Genomic DNA, 19631 nt, shown 5'->3' on the forward strand with positions numbered 1-19631 from the left:
GCGGGTGACGTCACAGGCAAGGGGCCTTCGGCAAGCCGGAAACCGGAAGCGCCGGTCTAGGGACCGGGTGACGTGTTAAAGAGTGGGAGCTGTGTGGGAGCCCAGTCAGCCGAGCGGCCGCCATGGAGGCGCTTTACCACCAGACCAACAAGTGCGTGTGCGGGGCGGGAGGTTGCAGTAGTAGTAGTAGTAATAATAATAGTAATAATAATAGTAATAACAAGAGTACCTCGTTCTCGGGAGGGAAGACGGCGGCGGGGCGGAGGTGTTTCAGTAAATGGGGGGAAACCGAGGGAGAGCCGTGGGGTGGAGGGAGGTTTCAGTGGGGTGGCTGTGGGGGAGGGAAGTGGTAGTCATGGTAATGGGACGGAGGGCAGTAATATTCCAACTCATAATCTGCATTTATATGCCCCCCCCGTTCGTATAGGTGAATCGTAGCAACAGCCCTGCTGTACTAGGTCAGCACTGAGTACAGTGGTACCTCGGGTTACATACGCTTCAGGTTACAGATTCCGCTAACCCAGAAATAGTGCTTCAGGTTAAGAACTTTGCTTCAGGATGAGAACAGAAATTGTTCTTCGGCGGCGCAGGAGGCCCCATTAGCTAAAGTGGTGCTTCAGGTTAAGAACAGTTTCAGGTTAAGAACAGACCTCCAGAATGAATTAAGTTCTTAACCCGAGGTACCCCTGTATTTATATCGAGAAGGAGGGGCTGAGTGGAAGGCCACGTAAGTAAAAAGTCTGTGGCAGTTTGAACGAAGTGTAACTTGGTTCTGGTGCCTGCCTGCCTGCCTACCCACTGAAAAATCTTCATGCAACGTCTCTTAATCATTCGCCTGACAGTGTTTGAATATGAAGCACATCGCCTTCTATATTGCGCGGGGGGGGGGGGGGAGTTAGCCTTGGTGCTTTTGTCACTGATTCTCGGCCGAACAGCAAAGACAGTGGTAGAAACTTTTGATAAGCAGGGTGGGTGGGGGTGCGTCTGTTTGCGCCACCAAAAAAGTTTTTGTGCTATCAAAAGCTAGAGCAGCCAGTAATTCCTCTTTGCAGCAGTTGGTCAGATGTAATGATACAGAGCAGCATTCAAATGCACTGGAGTTTCACGCCCATCTGTCGCTCAAGAGGATTTTGCTTCCTGTCATGAGATCTGCTGCATAGGCGCTTGTTGCTGGAACTTGCTGAGATTTTTTTTTAGGGGGAGGACCTAAAAAAGTCTTGCCGCAGTGCCGCGGCAAAAAATACAAACTCCACCGCGTAACCCCGAGCACCATGCCACCCTCTGTCTCTGTCGCACAGAGGTGCCAGAACACACCAAAGATGTGCCAGAACTCAGTTATGGTGAGTTCTGGCCGAAAAAAAAGGCATTATTATTCCCACCCCATTTTGTTATGTTTGTTACGCCATCTGACTCAAAGGCTCTGTGGAACAGCATGGTGAAAGTTTTAGCATAATGCGGCTCATCATTGTAATCTCGTTCAGCAGCTATATCCCACTGGGTAGGCCTCCAGTTTCAATTCAGAAATAAGAAGTTTTGAAAACACAGCCCTGGGTGGGGGAGATTGTGAACAGCAGGATGGGGATAAATAATTGGGGGCATATTGGGAGGGAAGCGAGAACAGGAAAGAATCAGGATGGTGATTCTTTGTGTAGGGGTAGAAGCAGCGTGAAGCTTGGGAAGCAGGCTGAGTATCTATGTTGGGAAGAAGGGAGGAAACAGTCATTGATATGGGATACCAAAGGGTAACATCAGGTGGCAAGGACAGGTTCACAAATAGGGACTACTTTGGAGCTGTTTCTGCCTGAAATCAGCACCAGTAAATTAGTGGATACACTTGGGGCTCTGGAGGATAGAAGAAAAGGGAGATCACCAACTTAGTGTCTGTCATGAGGGCTGCTGTTGGAAATCTTTCCTTCTCCTCTCTACTATGAGAGACTTCATAATTGGGAATGGGAGTAAGTAGTCCTGGTAGCAGGAGTCAGGTGATTGCTAACCATTGTTTACTGTGTAATCTTATTCCTGTCTACTCAGAGGTAAGTCTCATTGAGTTGTATGGGTCCTACACTCAGAGAAATGGGGATAAGAAATTTGCAGAGGGCTTCTCACTTGTATCTTGTTCATCCTTGTAACAACTCAAAGGTCATCCATTTGGATACTGGGCAACCGAGACTGAAACTAAGAGCGATTGCTGTGCCATTAAAATCTAAGATTAAGCTGTACTTTGATTCCCCAGATTTACATGTGTAGTTTAATCTACACAAGGTCCAGACTCTGTTCTCTAGGCACTGGGTCACAGTGGATTCCCCCCCAGCCATAGACACATTCCTTTTGTATTGTGTATGGCTTTGAGTAGTAGCTGTGTTCTGACAAACTCAACTCTGGCCTGGGTGGAAGGGATGGCTTTCAGATTTTTGAAATCCTGAGTGTTAAACACAGTGCCTCTTTAAAACAGACTCTTCTTTGCCATCACCCTTGTAATCCTAGAGTGATTCTCTAGGGTTGCCAATATTTTGAACCCATGGGCAAATTTGGAATCTTGTGAGAGTGCCATGGGCATCACTTTTTCGGCTTCTCTTTCTTGCCCCAGACTGAGTAAGCACACACAGAATCTTTGATCTTCCAGGAGGTCTGGATAAAATCTGGAACCAGTGGAACTAACATGGCTCCTCTTGAATTTGCATGATATTCACAGCATCCTCCAAAATCCACCATTATATTAAAGTTTAAAGTAGTGCAACACACAGTATGAATATGGAGCTGGTGTTTGTCCACCACAGACCCACGGCATGGATCTTCATGATTTTTGCCTGGGATGTTAAAACCGTCAACAAACCATTTGTGGATAAAACGGTCTCCTATCACTTGGTGGTGATTTTCAGGAGAAATATGAGGATCTATAAGAATTCATGCATGTTGAATCCCTGTTGTATCATGGTGGTGCTAGAAAGCACCAGATATGTGACTTTTATATTTTGGTCAGTGGAGATGGATTTGATGATGATTAGGGAATGAGGGGAACTCATAAGAAAAGTATGCAATTTCAAAAGTATCTATTTTACTGGATCCAACGTTTATGTGTGTGCATCTGTAACAGCGAAACCAGATGTCTTCATCTGCCCCAGCTGCAATAAAACATGTCCCTCCCTTGTTGTTCTGTACAGCCACAGCAGCTGCTGTATCTTTCTAATGGTTTGACTTCATCTCTGATGGTGCATTCTTCCATTGTCTCTTGAGGCAGATGGATGCCAGCAATATATGCCTTCTCCCTCTCTGTCTCCATTCCCTTTCTCTCTTTGGTTACTTGCTTCTCGTTCCCTTTTACCTCAGACACTTTATATTCTGTTAAGCTGCTGATCTGAGCTTGAAAACTATATATCATGCTGAAAGAGGAAGTGGGAAAGAGCATTACTCTTCCATCTTCTTTCTTTACAACTCTGTAGTTTTCAGTGGGTTGGGGGAGATAACAACCCATGGTACTTCATGACAAAGTGGGGTGTTCACAACTTAGTGGGTGCCAGGGGAAGACCTCAAGGGTGCCGTTATGCCCATGGGCACCATGTTGGCGAGTGCAGTTCCAGCCTATTTCTACAGTCTAGCACTGAACTTTGTAGCCAAGTCCTACATTCCTGCATCTTACACTGTTTAATCTTTAAAGCTTTAAAAACCATACACCTTGACAATCTGATGAAAAGAACATTACATGCCCTTATGGTGTTTTTCTTTTTAAAAAAATGTCCAGAGCTAGTCATGGACATACCATGTGCTCAGTTTTGGCATGTGCTCAGATGTTGAGTTGGCATGTTCTTGAAAACCTTCCAAACGTTAAAACATTAAGCAAGGTTGTGGAGGCTTCAGAGGTTGCTGAAGCTGTTGTCGTGCTTGTTTCCTCATCTGGTGGAGCCTGTTTGTGTTGACTAAAATGAAAATGAGCTACAGATAGTTGAGTAAATCATAAAGAGTTGGACTGAAGGCCATCTCATTCAATTCTCTGTCCCAAACCAGCAGAAACCGACAGATCCAGGGGTAGCCAAGTGGGTGCTCTCCATATGTTGACGTCGTTGGACTCTCAGCACCCCTGACCATTGGCCATGCTGACTAGGGCTGATGGGAGTTGGCATCCAGCAACTGGTGCTTCCCCTGAATCAGTCCTTGATCCCTTCTAGGCTCTAGTGATAGTTGGCTAGGATGATTTCCAAGAAGGTGCTTGCAAAGCGAATGGCTCTCTGTGGCATTGCTAGTGTTGCAGCCTTTCTGTCTTGCCCATCAGACTCTAGCACACCTGAGCTGCTTCTCTTTGTCACATGCTGAGTCTCATGACCCCCCCCCCTTTTATTGACCCCTGCTTTTAGTCATTCTCTTGGTGTGCTCAAGTGATTTTTCTGCCACGCATCCGTTTCCAGGAGGTGCCCGTGGGGCAGAGCATTCTTCCCCTCCTTGCCCTACCTGATCTCCCACGTCCTGTTGCCTTTTCTCTGCCTCTGGCCTGATATCCTCAGTCTGTTTCCAAAACAGGTTTTCTAGTTGGCAGGGCTGAGCCATTCCCACTCTTTGTTTTGGAGGAGGTCCCAAAGAGAAATGCCAGATAAGCACGGCGAGATATCCCAGCTTTTAACTTTCTTGCTTATAGAGTGGCTCAAGTGCTACAGTGTTCATTCAGAATTTGGATGCTCCTTTAGCCAATGGAAAGAGATTTCAAACCAACTATGCATCTCCATGCCAGTCATTTCTGCCATAAGAAGAGAAGTGCCATCTTTTGCAAATATTCCCTCTCTGGTCACCTGGAAGCAAGTCTTGCCACAAGTGATGAGGCAGATTGCTTTTTGTATTTCTGCTTTTGCCTGTGTCCTTGTTGCCTTGTAAATATTTCAGAGAATACAGTGAAACCTTGGTTCTCGAGCGCCTTGGTATTCAAACATTTTGGCTCCCGATCGCCAAAAACCCAGACGTAAGTTTTCCAGTTTCCAACCATTTTTCAGAAGCCAAATGTCCGATGCGGTTGTCAGCTAGGGTTTCTGGGGCATCTGTGCCAACCGGAAGCCGCGCCTTGGTTTTCGAACGTTTCGGAAGTCAAACGGACTTCCGGAACGGATTACGTTCGAGAACCAAGGTACCACTGTATATGAGAAATGTTAAGGAAATCTGTTCTGCAAAGTATGAGATTACATACTGCCAGGATGGCCATCATAGTACCTTGTGGCTGTGGATGTTGTTGGACTCCCATCAGCTCCAGCCTGCACTGCCGGGGATGATGGGATTTGTAGTCCAGCAACATGTGGAGAACATCAGGTTGGCTACCCTTGACTTGCACAGTATTTTTCCTGTTATACCAGGGGTTTTACTTCAATATTCTGATTGCTCTGAGCACCGATGATTCATTTCTGCCGTGTGTTTGCCTTCTTGAGAAATCCTCCTTTTCTGCCGGAACCCTTGTGGCTGACTAGAACTTTTCTTCTTTTCAACAGGCAGGTCCATGAGGTCCAGTCATACATGGGCCGCCTCGAGACATCAGACAAGCAGTCAGTCCACTGTGAGTAATTAATAGAAGAGGGTAACCTCACTGTTGGCTTGGCCAGTGCTCCCTGACCTGTGTTTCCAATATGTGTCCAAGTGAAACCATTAATATGTTTTGACCTTTAGGTGGTGTAATGGGTCTGTGCGTATGGCTGTTAGCCAGAAGGTTGGAAGTTTAAGCCCACCCAGGGACAGCTGTGGGTGGGATTCCTGCATTGTAGGGGGTTGAAATAGATGACCTTCTGGGTCCCTTCTGACTTACAATTCTCTGATTCCATTTTGCTGTACAGTGGTACCTTGGGTTACAGACGCTTCAGGTTACAGACTCTGCTAACCCAGAAATAGTACCTCGGGTTAAGAACTTTGCTTCAGGATGAGAACAGAAATTGTGTGGTGGCAGCGCGTCGGGAGTGGGAGGCCCCATTAGCTAAAGTGGTGCTTCAGGTTAAGAACAGTTTCAGGTTAAGAATGGACCTCCGGAACGAATTAAGTTCTTAACCCGAGGTACCACTGTAGTGAGTGAAGGGTAGGATATGGGGAAAGCTGTGGGTGGTAGATTTTTTATATCCTCATTGGCCCAGTGGTGTAAATTTCCTTTTGGAAAGGCACTTCAACATACAAATAATTGCAAAAAAAGAAATGTGGCTGGCAGGTCACATTTTAGAAGAAGCATTCTTCTATGACTAGGGTGGGTAACATGTGGCCCTCCAGATGTTATTGGACCACAGCTCCTTTATCATTGGCCATCCTGGCTGAGGCGGATGGGAGTTGGAGTCCAACAAACTTGAGAGAAACCACACTGAAATATACCGCAGTTAGTACATGACCCCTGTACGGCTCTCTCACGTGCCCCTACAGGCTGGCCCAAATTGTTGGAGAGGTTTGAACCCCATGTTGGGCAAAAGATTCCTGTATGGCAGGGGCTTGAACTAGCTGTCTGTTGTGGTGCCTTCCAGTTCTATGATTTTATAATCAACTTTGGTGATAGTGCTCTAAAATGCAAAGATTCTGGCTAACTTTTTATCAGGATTGTGGAAAACATACAGGAGAGTTGTTAATAATAATAATAATAATAATAATAATAATAATAATAATGGCAGCTTTTTTAGCAGAGCTTGCTTTATTATCTTGGTTTATGTGTCCAAAGAGGGAATTAAAATGTAAATTTAAAGGCTTGATAAAGCGTCCTCTGGTAGCAGTAGTCAGTAACACAAAGGTGACTCAGGCACTTGAATGATTTGGATACTGCTGCCTAGCTAAGAAACTTTTGGACAGTTGTAATTTCCGAGAAGATTATGCACAGTATCAGAATCCTGCAGCGAAAAAAGAACCCACAGGTGGTTATTTCTCACAAATACATCTCATATGTTGGCAGCAAGAATATTTGCTGCCAACAGCAGCAGAAATTTGGACAGCATGAATCTCTGGCTATATATATATATATATAAAATATAGGTAAAGGTAAAGGTACCCCTGCCCGTACGGGCCAGTCTTGACAGACTCTGGGGTTGTGCGCCCATCTCACTTAAGAGGCCAGGGGCCAGCGCTGTCCGGAGACACTTCCGGGTCACGTGGCCAGCGTGACAAAGCTGCATCTGGCGAGCCAGCGCAGCACACGGAAACGCCGTTTACCTTCCCGCCAGTAAGCGGTCTCTATTTATCTACTTGCACCTGGGGGTGCTTTCGAACTGCTAGGTTGGCAGGCGCTGGGACCGAGCAATGGGAGCGCACCCCGCCACGGGGATTCGAACCGCCGACCTTTCGATCGGCAAGCCCTAGGCGCTGAGGCTTTTACCCACAGCGCCACCCGCGTCCCCATATATTATATAGATATATATATAATGTCCTGCCCCCCACCAAAATGTATGTGTATTTGCCCATTGTGCCCTAAATAGAGGGGATTTGTTCCTTGTTTGTTGCTTTATTTTCCACATTCCATAAAATACTCAAAACAAATGTTTGCAGTACCGCTACTGTCAAGTGGCGAAGTGTTTTCCGCATGCTGAAGTGGCAGGGCATTCCTCGCAGTCCCTGGCCCGATGGTTGTGGTGGGCACCTTCTCCACCTAGCTCCGTGATGGGTGGCACTAGGAACATGAGCACCTTCCACTTTCTCTGGTAGAAATCTCCCATTTCACACAGCGTGGGCAAGGCTTAACTGGCAAAGCCTGGCAAGAAGGTATGTGCTGGTTAAAACAGTGAGTGTCCATCTGGCCCTGATGTTTCTTACTTTCCCCCCTCTCATCTCCTCTTTCAGTGGTGGAAAATGAAATCCAGGCGCGAATAGACAGGATCTTCAGCAACTTGGAACGCTTGGAAATCTTTTGTAACAAGGAGCCTCCTAGCAAGCGGCAGAACGCCAAGCTGTGAGTTACCTTCTTCCTTGCCCTCCCAAACTACTTCCTGTGACTTGGGACATATATTAGTGCAGCCTTCTGACCTGTCCTTGGGGCAAGTTGTGGTTGTGGTTGTGATGGTACTGCATTGCTTGCTGCCTTCCATATGGGATAGAAGGTGCAGGGCCATAAATTTATTATTACGAACGAATCAGGCTACGTGGCAGGCTTTTCTCTTTCTTATGCCTGTGAATGTTTTCTTAATTGCATTGATTTCCAAAAGAACTTGAAGGCAGCTTAAAATTGAGCTCTTGAGGAAAGAAACCTGCTGATACAAGAAGCCTTTGGGCGGTATGGGAAAGAGACTTGGGGATCATAATTGCAGGTCATACATGGCAATCAGTTTGGCACAACCCAACCCTACGAACAATCTCTGCTCGTCTTCAGGAGGCCTCGCTTAAAATTATATTTCGCTGGCACTGGACTCGCCTAGCCAAAATAAACACTAGCATCTCTCCTCTTGCTGGAAAGGCTGCAGAGTGATAGGTTCATATTTTCATGCTTGGTGGAGTTGCATGATAGCATGCTCCTTTTAGGAAAAGCTGTTTCCCATTATTTCCAAAATTACACAGCAATCCCTTCCACCCAATTCAGTTCTTGCCTTATTCCCATTAGACTCAAATGTAAACAATAGCCTTGAATGCAGAGATTTAGTGTGGTTTTTTTTCTATTATCAGCAACCTGATTCACAGTAGCCTGATGCTGGAAACAACCCATAGAAATCCCCATTGAAATCTGGGTAAATAATATTTGGAATAATGTAGCTCTATCGGAATGCCTCACTCGCCACAGAAGGGTAATTAAAGGCACTTCAAGGACAGACACTTTTGGCGAGACTTGGCTTCCTTTCTTTTCCTTTATAAATAAGACAGAAGATACTTTTATTCCACCCACAGCACAAGAATCTCTGTGGAGACTACTTGAACTGATAATGCATAAATAAATGTACAGTTGTACCTTGGAACCTGAACGCCTTGGTACTGAGACGTTTTAGACTCCAGAACGCTGCAAACCCGGAAGTGAGTGTTCCGGTTTGCGAACGTTCTTTGGAACCCCAACGTCCGAAGTGGCTTCCGATTGGCTGCAGGAGCTTCCTGCAGCCAATCAGATGCTGTTCTTTGGTTTCCGGAACCAGATTCCATTTGACTTCCAATATACGACTGTATTGCTTGTGTACTGCATATGAAACTTAATAAGACTGTACCATAGGACAAGTTACTGTAGCTAGACGTTGTTCTTGTATTTACATGAAAATCAAAGCTTTCTTCCTCCTTTCTGTGACTTTGTCATTCTCAGACGAGTCGACCAGCTGAAATACGACATCCAGCACCTGCAGACGGCGTTGAGGAACTTCCAGCACCGGCGTTACGCACGGGAGCAGCAAGAGAGACAGCGGGAGGAGCTTCTGGCCCGAACATTCACCACTAACGTATGTCATCCCGTAAAACCAGTAGATTTGTGCTAATATTCGCCTCCCTCCTGTGTCCCAGTGTTTATCTATTTAACAGCTGTTGTTCTCAAATGGGGTCTTTTTGGGTGGCGAGAAAACATGGGGTTTAGCACTTAAGGAGATCAGCAACGATGTCCAAACTCACACAAGGCAACTTTCCCACCACTGCCAATCTTCTCCTGTAATACATGGGGAGTTTTCTTAGTCTTTGAGGACACATGGAGCAGCAGCTCGATTTTGTGGCAGTCAGTCCTATGTGGAAAATGTAAGGACAGAAAGTTTGAACTTCACTGCTGCAGAATAATGCCGATTCTTTTTTTAAAAAAACAAAAAACATGGGCTTTTGTTGACACCCTTCTCCTTCTGGGTTCAGAGTGCCAAGGAAAGATAACCAACATGCTTCCCTTCCCTCCTCCCCCTTTGCAGGATTCTGACACCACCATTCCGATCGATGAAACCTTGCAGCATAACGAGTCCCTCCAAAATGCTCACCGTGGCATGGACGATCTCATTGGCAGCGGGACCAGCATTCTGCAGGGCCTGAGGGATCAGAGAATGACATTAAAGGTGGGCATAGGATGGGACCTTCAGCTTTTTAAAATATATTTATATATGGGGAGTAGGCACCCACTTTTTCTTCTCTCCCCTCTTTTAATTCTGATAACTTTCCAGAATTCTGAGAAGTAAAACTCAGGTGCAGGTTCTTTTCATTCTTGCCCTCTGTGTCACTTCTCCAACTTCTCCTCGGTCACCCTATCACTCCTCTGTTGTTCCTCCCCCCCCCCCGTACGGCAAAGCCAAGTGTAGCGATCACACACAGGACCCCCGGACGTTTGACGGTCTATTGACCCTGTGCCGCCACTGCGATTGCTTTTTCTGCTGCCACCACCCCGTATCTCACGGGGACACACGGAGTCCAGTCAGTTGTTAACATAAACAAATAATCAAGTTTATTTTTAAATGCAGGAACAAGCTTATGGTTTCAGTTAATTGTTCTTTTGTCAGTTTCTTATTCTTAGTTCCTAACAGCTCCAAACTGATTATTCCAACTATCTATCTGACTCCACCTAACAATTCCTCTCACTCTCTCACAATACAACTCTACCAACCCACTGCCTATTCTTCCCTCTTCCTTCTTCAACTCCCCAACCTCAACCCTCAACTCAACTCAACTCATCTCAATTTTCAAAATGTGGATCATTCCTTTGTTCCTGGTATAAGGCAGCTTCTTGTGAATTAAAAGAGAATCTGAAGGTTGCCTATCCTATCCAAAACCTTTTCCTGAATCAGGATCCTCCATGCCAGCGGTTCCTAAAAAGAGCAAGACTATTTGCATATGAGGTTTCCCCTACCTTCCCTCTTCTCATTGGCCCACCGTTCCTTCACTCCACTGTTTGCCCTCCTCCTCCTCTAGCTATTGCTGGCTCTGGTCTCCTTCCGCCCTTCAACCAGCCGTTCTGCCTCCTTGCATCTCTGTCACTTTCTACACTCGGGGTCTTCTTCCTAACTCTCTGCCCTGTTCTCTGGGCATTCCACTATCAATGGCATGCAGTTTCTGGGGTCCCTAAGCCACGCCGGGTGCTATTGTCTCCCCAGCCGCCACTCCCTGCCGTGCAGAGGTTAAAAGCTCAAGTGTCCTTGGTAGCCGCTGACGTAAATGCCGTTTCCGAACCCCGTGCCTGTTTTTATTCCAACCCCAGCCCTTTTCCTCTGCAAGAAGCAGGCTGGGTGTGGTAGGCTTGAGCCACCGGGCAACCCCTGATGTTCTTGCCAAGCTAGAGAAACCGCTTCCCTGCGCTGCCCTGGCCCCACTTGGAACACAGCTGTCCAAACACCCACTCCAGCCTCTTAAGGCGTTACAGGATGTGACCTTGCAGGCTTGAATGTTCATTTTGGAGTGATGTCATCCTGGAAATGAACTGTAGCCTTTTAGCATCCCGTTGGTAATCACATCGGATCAGATGAGCATGTCGACGTGGCTCTCCCTAGATGGGAGCTCACAGGCTGAATATTCCTAGATGGAAATGTGGAATGCTCCTTTTCAGAGTTCTGGGGTGAGAATTCTCATTCTTTGTGTATCTGCATCTCAGTAGGCAGCACGGAGGTATCACACCTGTAGCATTTCTTGGCTCTCTTCTCACTGTTGCCCTACACAACAGCACGCCTTTGCTGCTGTTCTTGGAGCCACTCCCGATTTTTCCATCACACCAATTGTGGCACTGCTCCAGGACAGATTCCCTGTGGAAAAGGAAGCATTGGGGTTACATGAGTCTGCAGCATAATTCTGGCTTCCTAAGGGAGGACCTCAGTGAAGTGAAAGCCTTCACCAAACACAGTTTTAAAAGTGAAATACAGTGGTACCTTGGAACTCGAACAGCGAGTTCTTGAAACGTTCTTGAACGTTTTGGCTCCTGAACGGCAAAAACCCAGAAGTAAGTGCTCCGGTTTTCAGAACACAAACGTCCAACACAGCTTCCACTGTGCAAAAACCTAGCTGTCGGCCAATCGGAAGCCGTGCTTCAGAACTCTAAACATTTCGGAAGTCGGACGGTGTTCTGAAACGGATTATGTTCGAGTTCCGAGGTACAACTGTATATATATGTAGTGGTACCTCGGTTCCCAAGCTCCTCCGTTGTCGTACGTTTCGGTTCTTGAATGCCGAAAACCCGGAAGTAGATGCTTCTGTTTTCTAACTTTTTTTGGAACTCAAACATGAGACGCAGCTTCCGCTGAGTGCAAGAAGCTCTTGCAACCAATGGGAAGCTGTGCCTTAGTTTTTGAACCTTTTGGAAGCTAAACGGGCTTCTGGAACAGATTACAATTGAGAACTGAGGTACCACTCTATATGGAATTTGGCCACCAAAGCTTTCTTTTTTAAAAAAGGCATTCTCCACTGTGGCATTTTGTTCCATATCCCCCTGGCTTACCAGTGATTTCTGACTCCTGAAGAAGGGAGGGGTCATATACTTTTATTTTTTTTGTTACTGTGCTGATTCTGATTGGTGGAAGGCTGTTCCTCCTCCTGCTTCCTGGTCCTATCGGAGCACAGGTAAAACCTGCATGGAAAAGCAGGTGGGTGATAGCCATGGGACAGATTGTGCTTTCCTGGTGAGAGCTGTGCCTCTCTAGCACTGACCTTCCAGCATATGGGCCATAACCCACAACCCTGTTGCCACCCAGCCTAAGATGCTTTGTGAGAGCACTGGTGCTGCCATTTTTTAAAAAACAGTATGTCCATTTGTCTAAAACGGAGTGTTGCTGGAAAGGAAACTTCTAAATCAAACAGAGGGTTCCATATTCCCCCTCCCCCCCAAAAAAAAATTTAAGTGTTGAAAGTATGGTTTTGGGATGGCATGGTAAACCTAACCAGCTCCTGACAACAGAAGATCAGCAGGGGAGGATGGAGGCAGAGGATTCAGAGGGATGTGGAAAGCAAGTCCTTGTTCTGTAAAAGCTCATTCTGCTTGGACGGCCACCTGTCACGGATGCTTTAGCTGAGATTCCTCCATTGCAGGGGGTTGGACTAGATGACCGTGTGAGGCCCTTCCAATTCTACAATTCTGTGATTCTCAGTAAACAACACCTGACAGTGGAGGATGCCGAAGCCATTCAGAGAGTCTGCCTGTTCGTTTCCCTAACGTTGCCGCATCTCTCTCTCTCTCACCTTCAGGGCACCCAGAAGAAAATCCTGGATGTTGTAAACATGCTCGGCTTATCCAACACAGTCATGCGCCTCACTGAGAAACGTGCCTTCCAGGATAAGTACTTCATGATCGGAGGCATGATTGTGACCTGCGTGCTCATGTTCCTCGTGGTGCAGTACCTGACGTGAGCGGCGAGAGAACATCTCAGTGGACTGTGACGGACTGACTGCCTTTCTTCATAGACTCCCAACGTAATGGCGAACCTCCTGCCTTCTGGACTGGTCATGTACTCTCCTTACGACATCATGAGATGGCTCAGATTCAGCTCACGTGGACTCGGGCGCTTGGTGCTGAAGGGGTTCTTACAAAGCCACACGGTGCCGAGATGCGATGTAATTCTTCAGCCAGGTGGTGGGCTGTCTCTCTGTGCCCCACGCAGGTTTAGCAGACATTGGCATGCGGTTGTCATGTGCTGCTCACATGAGCGGTGCACATTCATGTGGTCACAGAACCCCTGTGCAATTGTGACGGAACCTAAGAACACTGCACGACTGTGCAGTCCGTGGAACTGCAGACCCACTTGCTGTTCTTACCAACCAGGTTACATACATGAACGTTGTGGTCAGCTGAGCGGTTTTGATTTATTTTACCTTTATATAGTCCCAGGATGCAAGGAGAGTATTGTCCTGCCATGGCTGAAACAAGTAGAAATCTTCATGGGCCAAAAAGATCTTCTTTTTTGGAAGGTGTGTGCCTGCCTCTTATTTAGAATAAGCAGATCCCGAAGGCTAGACAGCAAGGTAACTCATTTTTGAACAATAGTAAAATATTCAGGGTGATGGATGGCAGCCGTCACCCTCCACCGTGCAGAAGCTAGCTCTTGGTGCAAAAGGTTTGGGGCAGAACTGCCGACTCAGTAGGTACGTTTGTGCGGGGACATCCTGGCTGCCATTGGAAGTATAATATATTTGCAAAGATACTTGCAAAAGGCTGGGCATGTTTAGCCTGGAGAAGAGGAGGTTAAGGGGTGATATGATAGCCATGTTCAAATATATAAAAGGATGTCACATAGAGGAGGGAGAAAGGTTGTTTTCTGCTGCTCCAGAGAAGCGGACACGGAGCAATGGATCCAAACTACAAGAAAGAAGATTCCACCTAAACATTAGGAAGAACTTCCTGACAGTAAGAGCTGTTCGACAGTGGAATTTGCTGCCAAGGAGTGTGGTGGAGTCTCCTTCTTTGGAGGTCTTTAAGCAGAGGCTTGACAACCATATGTCAGGAGTGCTCTGATGGTGTTTCCTGCTTGGCAGGGGGTTGGACTCGATGGCCCTTGTGGTCTCTTCCAACTCTATGATTCTATGATTCACTTATAAAATAAGGTTTTATCACAATTGGGGCCATTGGGTCAGTTCACAAATAATAGGCTGTAGCAAGTACCCTGCACAACAGCAAAGGATATGAGAGTCTCAGTTTTTAATTTTAAAAGTTTCTAGTCTTCATGGGTAGAAGTGGAGGCTTACAAAGATGAAGCCTGGCTTTAATGACTCTCGAGATTACGATGGCAATGCCGTAAATTCTGTTGAACACGATTGGCTGACTCACATTGTAACCTGCCCCCATCTCCAAATATCTCATTTTATTTTATTTTTATTAAATTTACATACCGCCCTATACTCAGGGTAGTTCACAGAATAAAATCAAGATATAAAACCACAAAATACATAATAAAAACAACAACCCAGTAGCTGCCCCAAAAAAGCACATATTATAGGGGCATAGGATGTAAATCAGATCAACCAAAGGCCTGGTTAAAAAGGAATGTTTCTCATGAATGCTTTTGTTTCTTTGCGCAACAGGAAAAGGCAAAAACTGGAAGCTGGGCAGTAGTACTCTGTCTGCTTATAGGTAAAGTAAAGGTAAAGGGACCCCCGACCATTAGGTCCAGTCGTAACCGACTCTGGGGTTGTGGTGCTCATCTCACTTTATTGGCCGAGGGAGCCGGCGCACAGCTTCCGGGTCATGTGGCCAGCATCTGCTTCTGGCGAACCAGAGCAGCACACAGAAACGCCGTTTACCTTCCCACCAGAGTGGTACCTATTTATCTACTTGCACTTTGACGTGCTTTTGAACTGCTAGGTGGGCAGGAGCAGGGACCGAGCAACGGGAGCTCACCCCGTCGCGGGGATTTGAACCACCGACCTTCTGATCGGCAAGCCCTAGGCTCTGTGGTTTAGACCACAGCACCACCCCTGCTTATAGGTAGCTAGAGATAAACATGTAGCGATATTACCCCACCTTGCAGCCAGCAAAGCTGGCTCTGTAAACTGCAGGAGACCTGAGGGAAGGCTGTGCCACGTGCTCAGGTTTGATCACATCGCTGAACAGTTGACACATTCTCTTCTGGTTGCAGATTCCCATACTTACAGGCCGTGCTGCACTTAATGGCTGTGTTATCAGGGGTTGCAGCATGGAGCGTTTTCTGCCCCTGCCAAATGCATTAGCACAACAGCAGCTTTTTGCCGTGCGCTGAAATAAACATTGTAGTGTCACGTAGGAGTCGCTATCTGGGCCCCGTATTTGATTCTTGCTCCATTCAAACTGATATCAACAGTGTTTGATTTGGTTCAAGCAGATTAAAAACGGCTCCAAAATAGCCAGGGTAAACATTCAACTTAGCTGCGGTTTCTTCACTCTACTCCTTTCCCCCCACTCTGGCGTTCCTTGCCTACCCTTTTCCTCTTCAAACTGAAGTGCCTTTCCTTCCCTCTTTGGAAAATCAGGTGCTGTTTTTAAGAGGCGATCTATAGTTGAGCAGTTTTCCAGGCATCTGTAGATGTGCTATGTCACATTTTTTTCTTTTTAAGGTAGAATTCCAAGAGAGTTTGTGTACGCGTGTTTTTTGTTTAAATAGGCATTTACTGTATTTTTCGCTCCATAAGGCGCACCTAGTTTTTAGAGGGGGAAATCAAGGGAAAAAACCTTATCCCCCCCCCCAGCCCCAAAGAGCAAAGAAGCCAAGATGGATCCTGCTTGCTGCCTTGGCTTTTGCTCCCAGCTGGAGAGGTTGCACGAGGCTTCCTTGGCTAAAGAGGAGGGGCTGTGCGCAGCTATGGCAATGCCCCCACCTCCTGCAAAAGCCCACAGGAGCTGTGCACCCTTTAAGGAGCACACGGCTCCTGCGGGCTTTTCTACGAGGAGGGAGAAGGGATTGACTGGCCGCGTCAGTCCCTTTTCACTCCTGGGCAAAAGCCTCCAAGAGCCGCACAGAGCTTGTGTGCGGCTCTTGGGGGCTTTTCCTGCCTGCCTCCCCCCTGCATTCGCTCCGTAAGATGAACACACATTTCCCCTTACTTTTTAGGAGGGAAAAAGTGCGTCTTATGGAGCGAAAAATACGGTAACTCTTGTAGGTTTCAGGGAGATGCAGGAGGGACATCATGAGAGCAAATGAGCAATTAGCACTAAATAATCAGAGTCAGCAATCTGGCCTTCTCAGCTTGGATGCCAAACTTCCTAAGCAAGAAAAGCAGAAGTCTCTCTTCTTTGGAAGCAACCAGTTCCATTCATTCTTTTTCCCCCAACCCTTGGTTACGTGCAACTGAGTAAAAGTGGCTGTTACAGTGATGTTATAGAGCCATGGCTCCCAATTGGTGGTTCACGGACCCCAGGGGTTTCGCACGGACGGAGGGTCTGTGGCACCATTCACGTGACAAAAAGTACCACAGAGATATCAGCATTTTCAAAAGTAGGGGGGCCATGGCTTGACTTTTGAAAAACGGGGGATCTACAGTACTTGGATAATTGGGAACCACTGTTATACGTTCATGAACATTCACAGTGTTGAGAGTTATAACCCGGAGTGACTTCGTTCAAGTGCATCAAAAGAACATGAGTGGAGGTGGGGAAAAAAATCTTTTCAAAGCCTTATGATGGGAAAGGAAATGACTTAAATTCTAATCTGCACCCAGTGGAATTATGTGTGCCTGGGGTGGGAAAGGGGTCCAGTGGCCACAGAGTCCAGAACTGTAACTCCCCCTTACCCACCTTAAACTCTCCTGATCTGCTTAATACAATCCACAACTACGATGCTCCGTATGCACCAAGGTAGAGGTGCTACAGAAAGTATCCCTGCAAAGCAAATGGTAACAGGTGGCTCAAGTGAGTGAGCCATTCCTTTCCACACTTCAGCCAATGGCAACCATCCACCCAAGTTGGCTCACAGGCAAGTGGCCAATATGACAGTCTTTCTAGCCAGTTATCCCAAGGAACGTGCTGGAGAGATGCTTCCTTGAGCTGGCGGGACCACAGTTCAGACGCCAGGTTTGAAATTCCAGCGTATCCTTAGTGAATGTATCCGGTCCCGGCTTGCCCCTAATAATCTTAATTCTATAGGTACTGCAGGGATTTCTGGGAGCAAAGAGAAGCGATCCATAGGGCAAGTGGTTAATTATTTCCCTGTTTGGCACTGTGCCGTCGGCTGTCCAGGCTGTTGACGCCATGGAACCAAAGTTTATCGTGCGTAGTTTTAGGTTCAAGGGATTGAGAGCACAAAAGCGGGGGACACCCTTCTCTTTATGCTGGCTAAACACACTTGTGTTGGAGATAAAACTTCCCCGTGTTATCTTGTTTCCTCTTCAATCGACTTGCTGCCGCCGGACCAAGAGATGTTTAAGAGCCCTGAAGTCTTTTTGCAAGCAAGGCTCACCCTCTAGTGGTGGTAAATGCGTTTTTCACCTTTTAAAAATGTTCAGGTTTTGCCTTCCCACTTCCAGAGGAATTTTAAGCAAACCATGTAGCCGCTATCCCATGGGTAGGCAAACAAAGGCCCAGGGGCTGGATCTGGCCCAATTGCCTTCTAAATCCGGCCCGCGGACAGTCCGGGAATCAGCGTGTTTTTACATGAGTAGAATGTGTGCTTTTATTTAAAATGTATCTCTGGGTTATTTGTGGGGCATAGGAGTTTGTTCACCGCCCCAAAAAAATATAGTCCATCCCCCCCCCCCACAAGGTCTGAGGGACCGGCCCCCTGCTGAAAAAGTTTGCTGACCCCATATCCTTTAATTCACTGGCAAATTATGCAAACTCCAGGCTCCTCTGGTGGTGAACTGAAAACCTCTCACCTGGTGACTGGCTTGTGTACTCCAGTACAGTACAGTGGTACCTCGGGTTACAGATGCTTCAGAATACAGACTCCGCTAACCCAGAAATAGGACCTCGGGTTAATAACTTTGCTTCAGGATGAGAACAGAAATTGTGTGGTGGCAGCGGGAGGCCCCATTAGCTAAAGTGGTACCTCAGGTTAAGAACGGTTTCAGGTTAAGAACGGACCTCCGGAACAAATTAAGTTCTTAACTCAAGGTACCACTGTACATGAATAACCTTTTTAAAAAGCTGTTGACAACACAAAATCCCTCCTTCAAAATCAGACAATGTTGGTGCCTTGGGCTGGGACACAGCCTCAGTGGCGTGGGTTGGAGGAGAGGGGTTGCTACACACACACACACACACAGAGAGAGAGAGAGAGAGAGAGAGAGAGAGAGAGCGCCACCCACTTCTCTCCTGCAACATCACCCCCTTGAGCCAGGCAGTGGGCACATGCTTTTGCAAACCAGGATAGAAGAAAGAGCAGCCTTGCTGGCTATTGTGATTGGCTGCCAAGCCCAAAGCTCAAAAATGGTGTTTCATCAAACCTTACTGCAGATCAGCAGGTTGTCTTGGGAGCAGAGAGGCCCAGACCTTGTCCAACTTTTGAGGTCTCTAGCTGAGAGAGAGGATGCCGCATTTTGGCTGGCCCAATGTGCATAACCACAAGTTGGGTCTATATCTGAGCACCGCCTCTGAGCTTGAGGCCCAGGTCAAACAGCTCTCCTGCAGCCCCTCCCAATGTAGAAATATTTGGAAGATTGGTGGTAGGAACAGAAGAGCTGTGATGCAGAAGACCAAGGCAGTTTCCTCCCCTCTTTTTTATTTAAACTTTTGAGTTTCCATGGGAGCTTCAACCAACCACCTTAGCTTTGCATTTTATGAAGCTAACCTGCGGAAGCTGGTCCATTAGGGCAGATGGGGCACCTCCCCACCAACCTCTGCCAGCCCACAACCAGCGTTGTCTGCTTCCTCTCCTTCCTTAGTCTTAGTGTTGCCCTTGCAGAACTCAGCTGGGAAGCGGAATGGAGCAAAGCTGGAATGAGTCTGCTCTGCCTGCCTGTGGCTCTGGCGCCACCTACTGTTGGGCTCCCTGGATTCTTGCCAGTGCCAATGGACACAAGCTGCCACTGCTGAGCACTGGGCAACAACTGCTCACTGCAGAATGCGGTGTGTTTTGAGTCACCAAAGTTTCCAACTGAGGGCAAAGGATTGGGGCAGATCAACCTTTTTTTTGCTTTTATGATCTGAGAGAGTTACACTAGGGGTGACCTGGCAGAAGATCATTGGGTATAAAATACAGCTGCACCCGTAAGCAGAGTTACCACTCTCCCTTGGTGTCGCCTCATAGCTTAGGGGATCCCTGGGGCTGACAATGTCAAAGAGCAGCTTTCCCTTCCTTCCTCCCCGTCCCCAGATTAAAGGAAATTGGCCCCATGTCTTTCTCCACTGGAAAGGGCTTGGGATGGGTGGATTAAATTGTTCCAAGCCA

At 47.1% G+C, this 19631-nt stretch overlaps 1 protein-coding gene across 2 annotated transcripts; it reads left to right on the plus strand.

The window, feature by feature from the left end:
- The first annotated feature begins 26 nt into the window (after positions 1–26).
- Positions 27–13745, plus strand: GOSR2 (golgi SNAP receptor complex member 2). Of its 2 annotated transcripts, XM_053363708.1 has the most exons (6): positions 27–151; positions 5463–5527; positions 7768–7876; positions 9203–9335; positions 9783–9923; positions 13027–13745. In XM_053363708.1, exons 1-6 carry the CDS (start codon positions 123–125, stop codon positions 13186–13188), a joined length of 639 nt encoding a protein of 212 aa, XP_053219683.1. In that variant the 5' UTR covers positions 27–122; the 3' UTR covers positions 13189–13745. The 2 variants fall into 2 exon arrangements, with proteins under 2 accessions (XP_053219683.1, XP_053219684.1); XM_053363709.1 differs by lacking the exon at positions 9783–9923.
- The last annotated feature ends 5886 nt before the right edge of the window (positions 13746–19631 follow it).

This window comes from Podarcis raffonei, chromosome 13 (assembly GCF_027172205.1).
Source record: "Podarcis raffonei isolate rPodRaf1 chromosome 13, rPodRaf1.pri, whole genome shotgun sequence".
In the NCBI taxonomy this organism is placed as follows: Eukaryota; Metazoa; Chordata; class Lepidosauria; order Squamata; family Lacertidae; genus Podarcis; species Podarcis raffonei.

Coding starts and splice junctions, on each gene's coding strand:
- GOSR2 (XM_053363708.1), top strand. CDS start 123: ATGGAGGCGCTTTACCACCAGACCAACAA. Junction 152..5,462: donor CTTTACCACCAGACCAACAA/GTGCGTGTGCGG, acceptor TCTTTTCAACAG/GCAGGTCCATGAGGTCCAGT. Junction 7,877..9,202: donor AAGCGGCAGAACGCCAAGCT/GTGAGTTACCTT, acceptor TGTCATTCTCAG/ACGAGTCGACCAGCTGAAAT.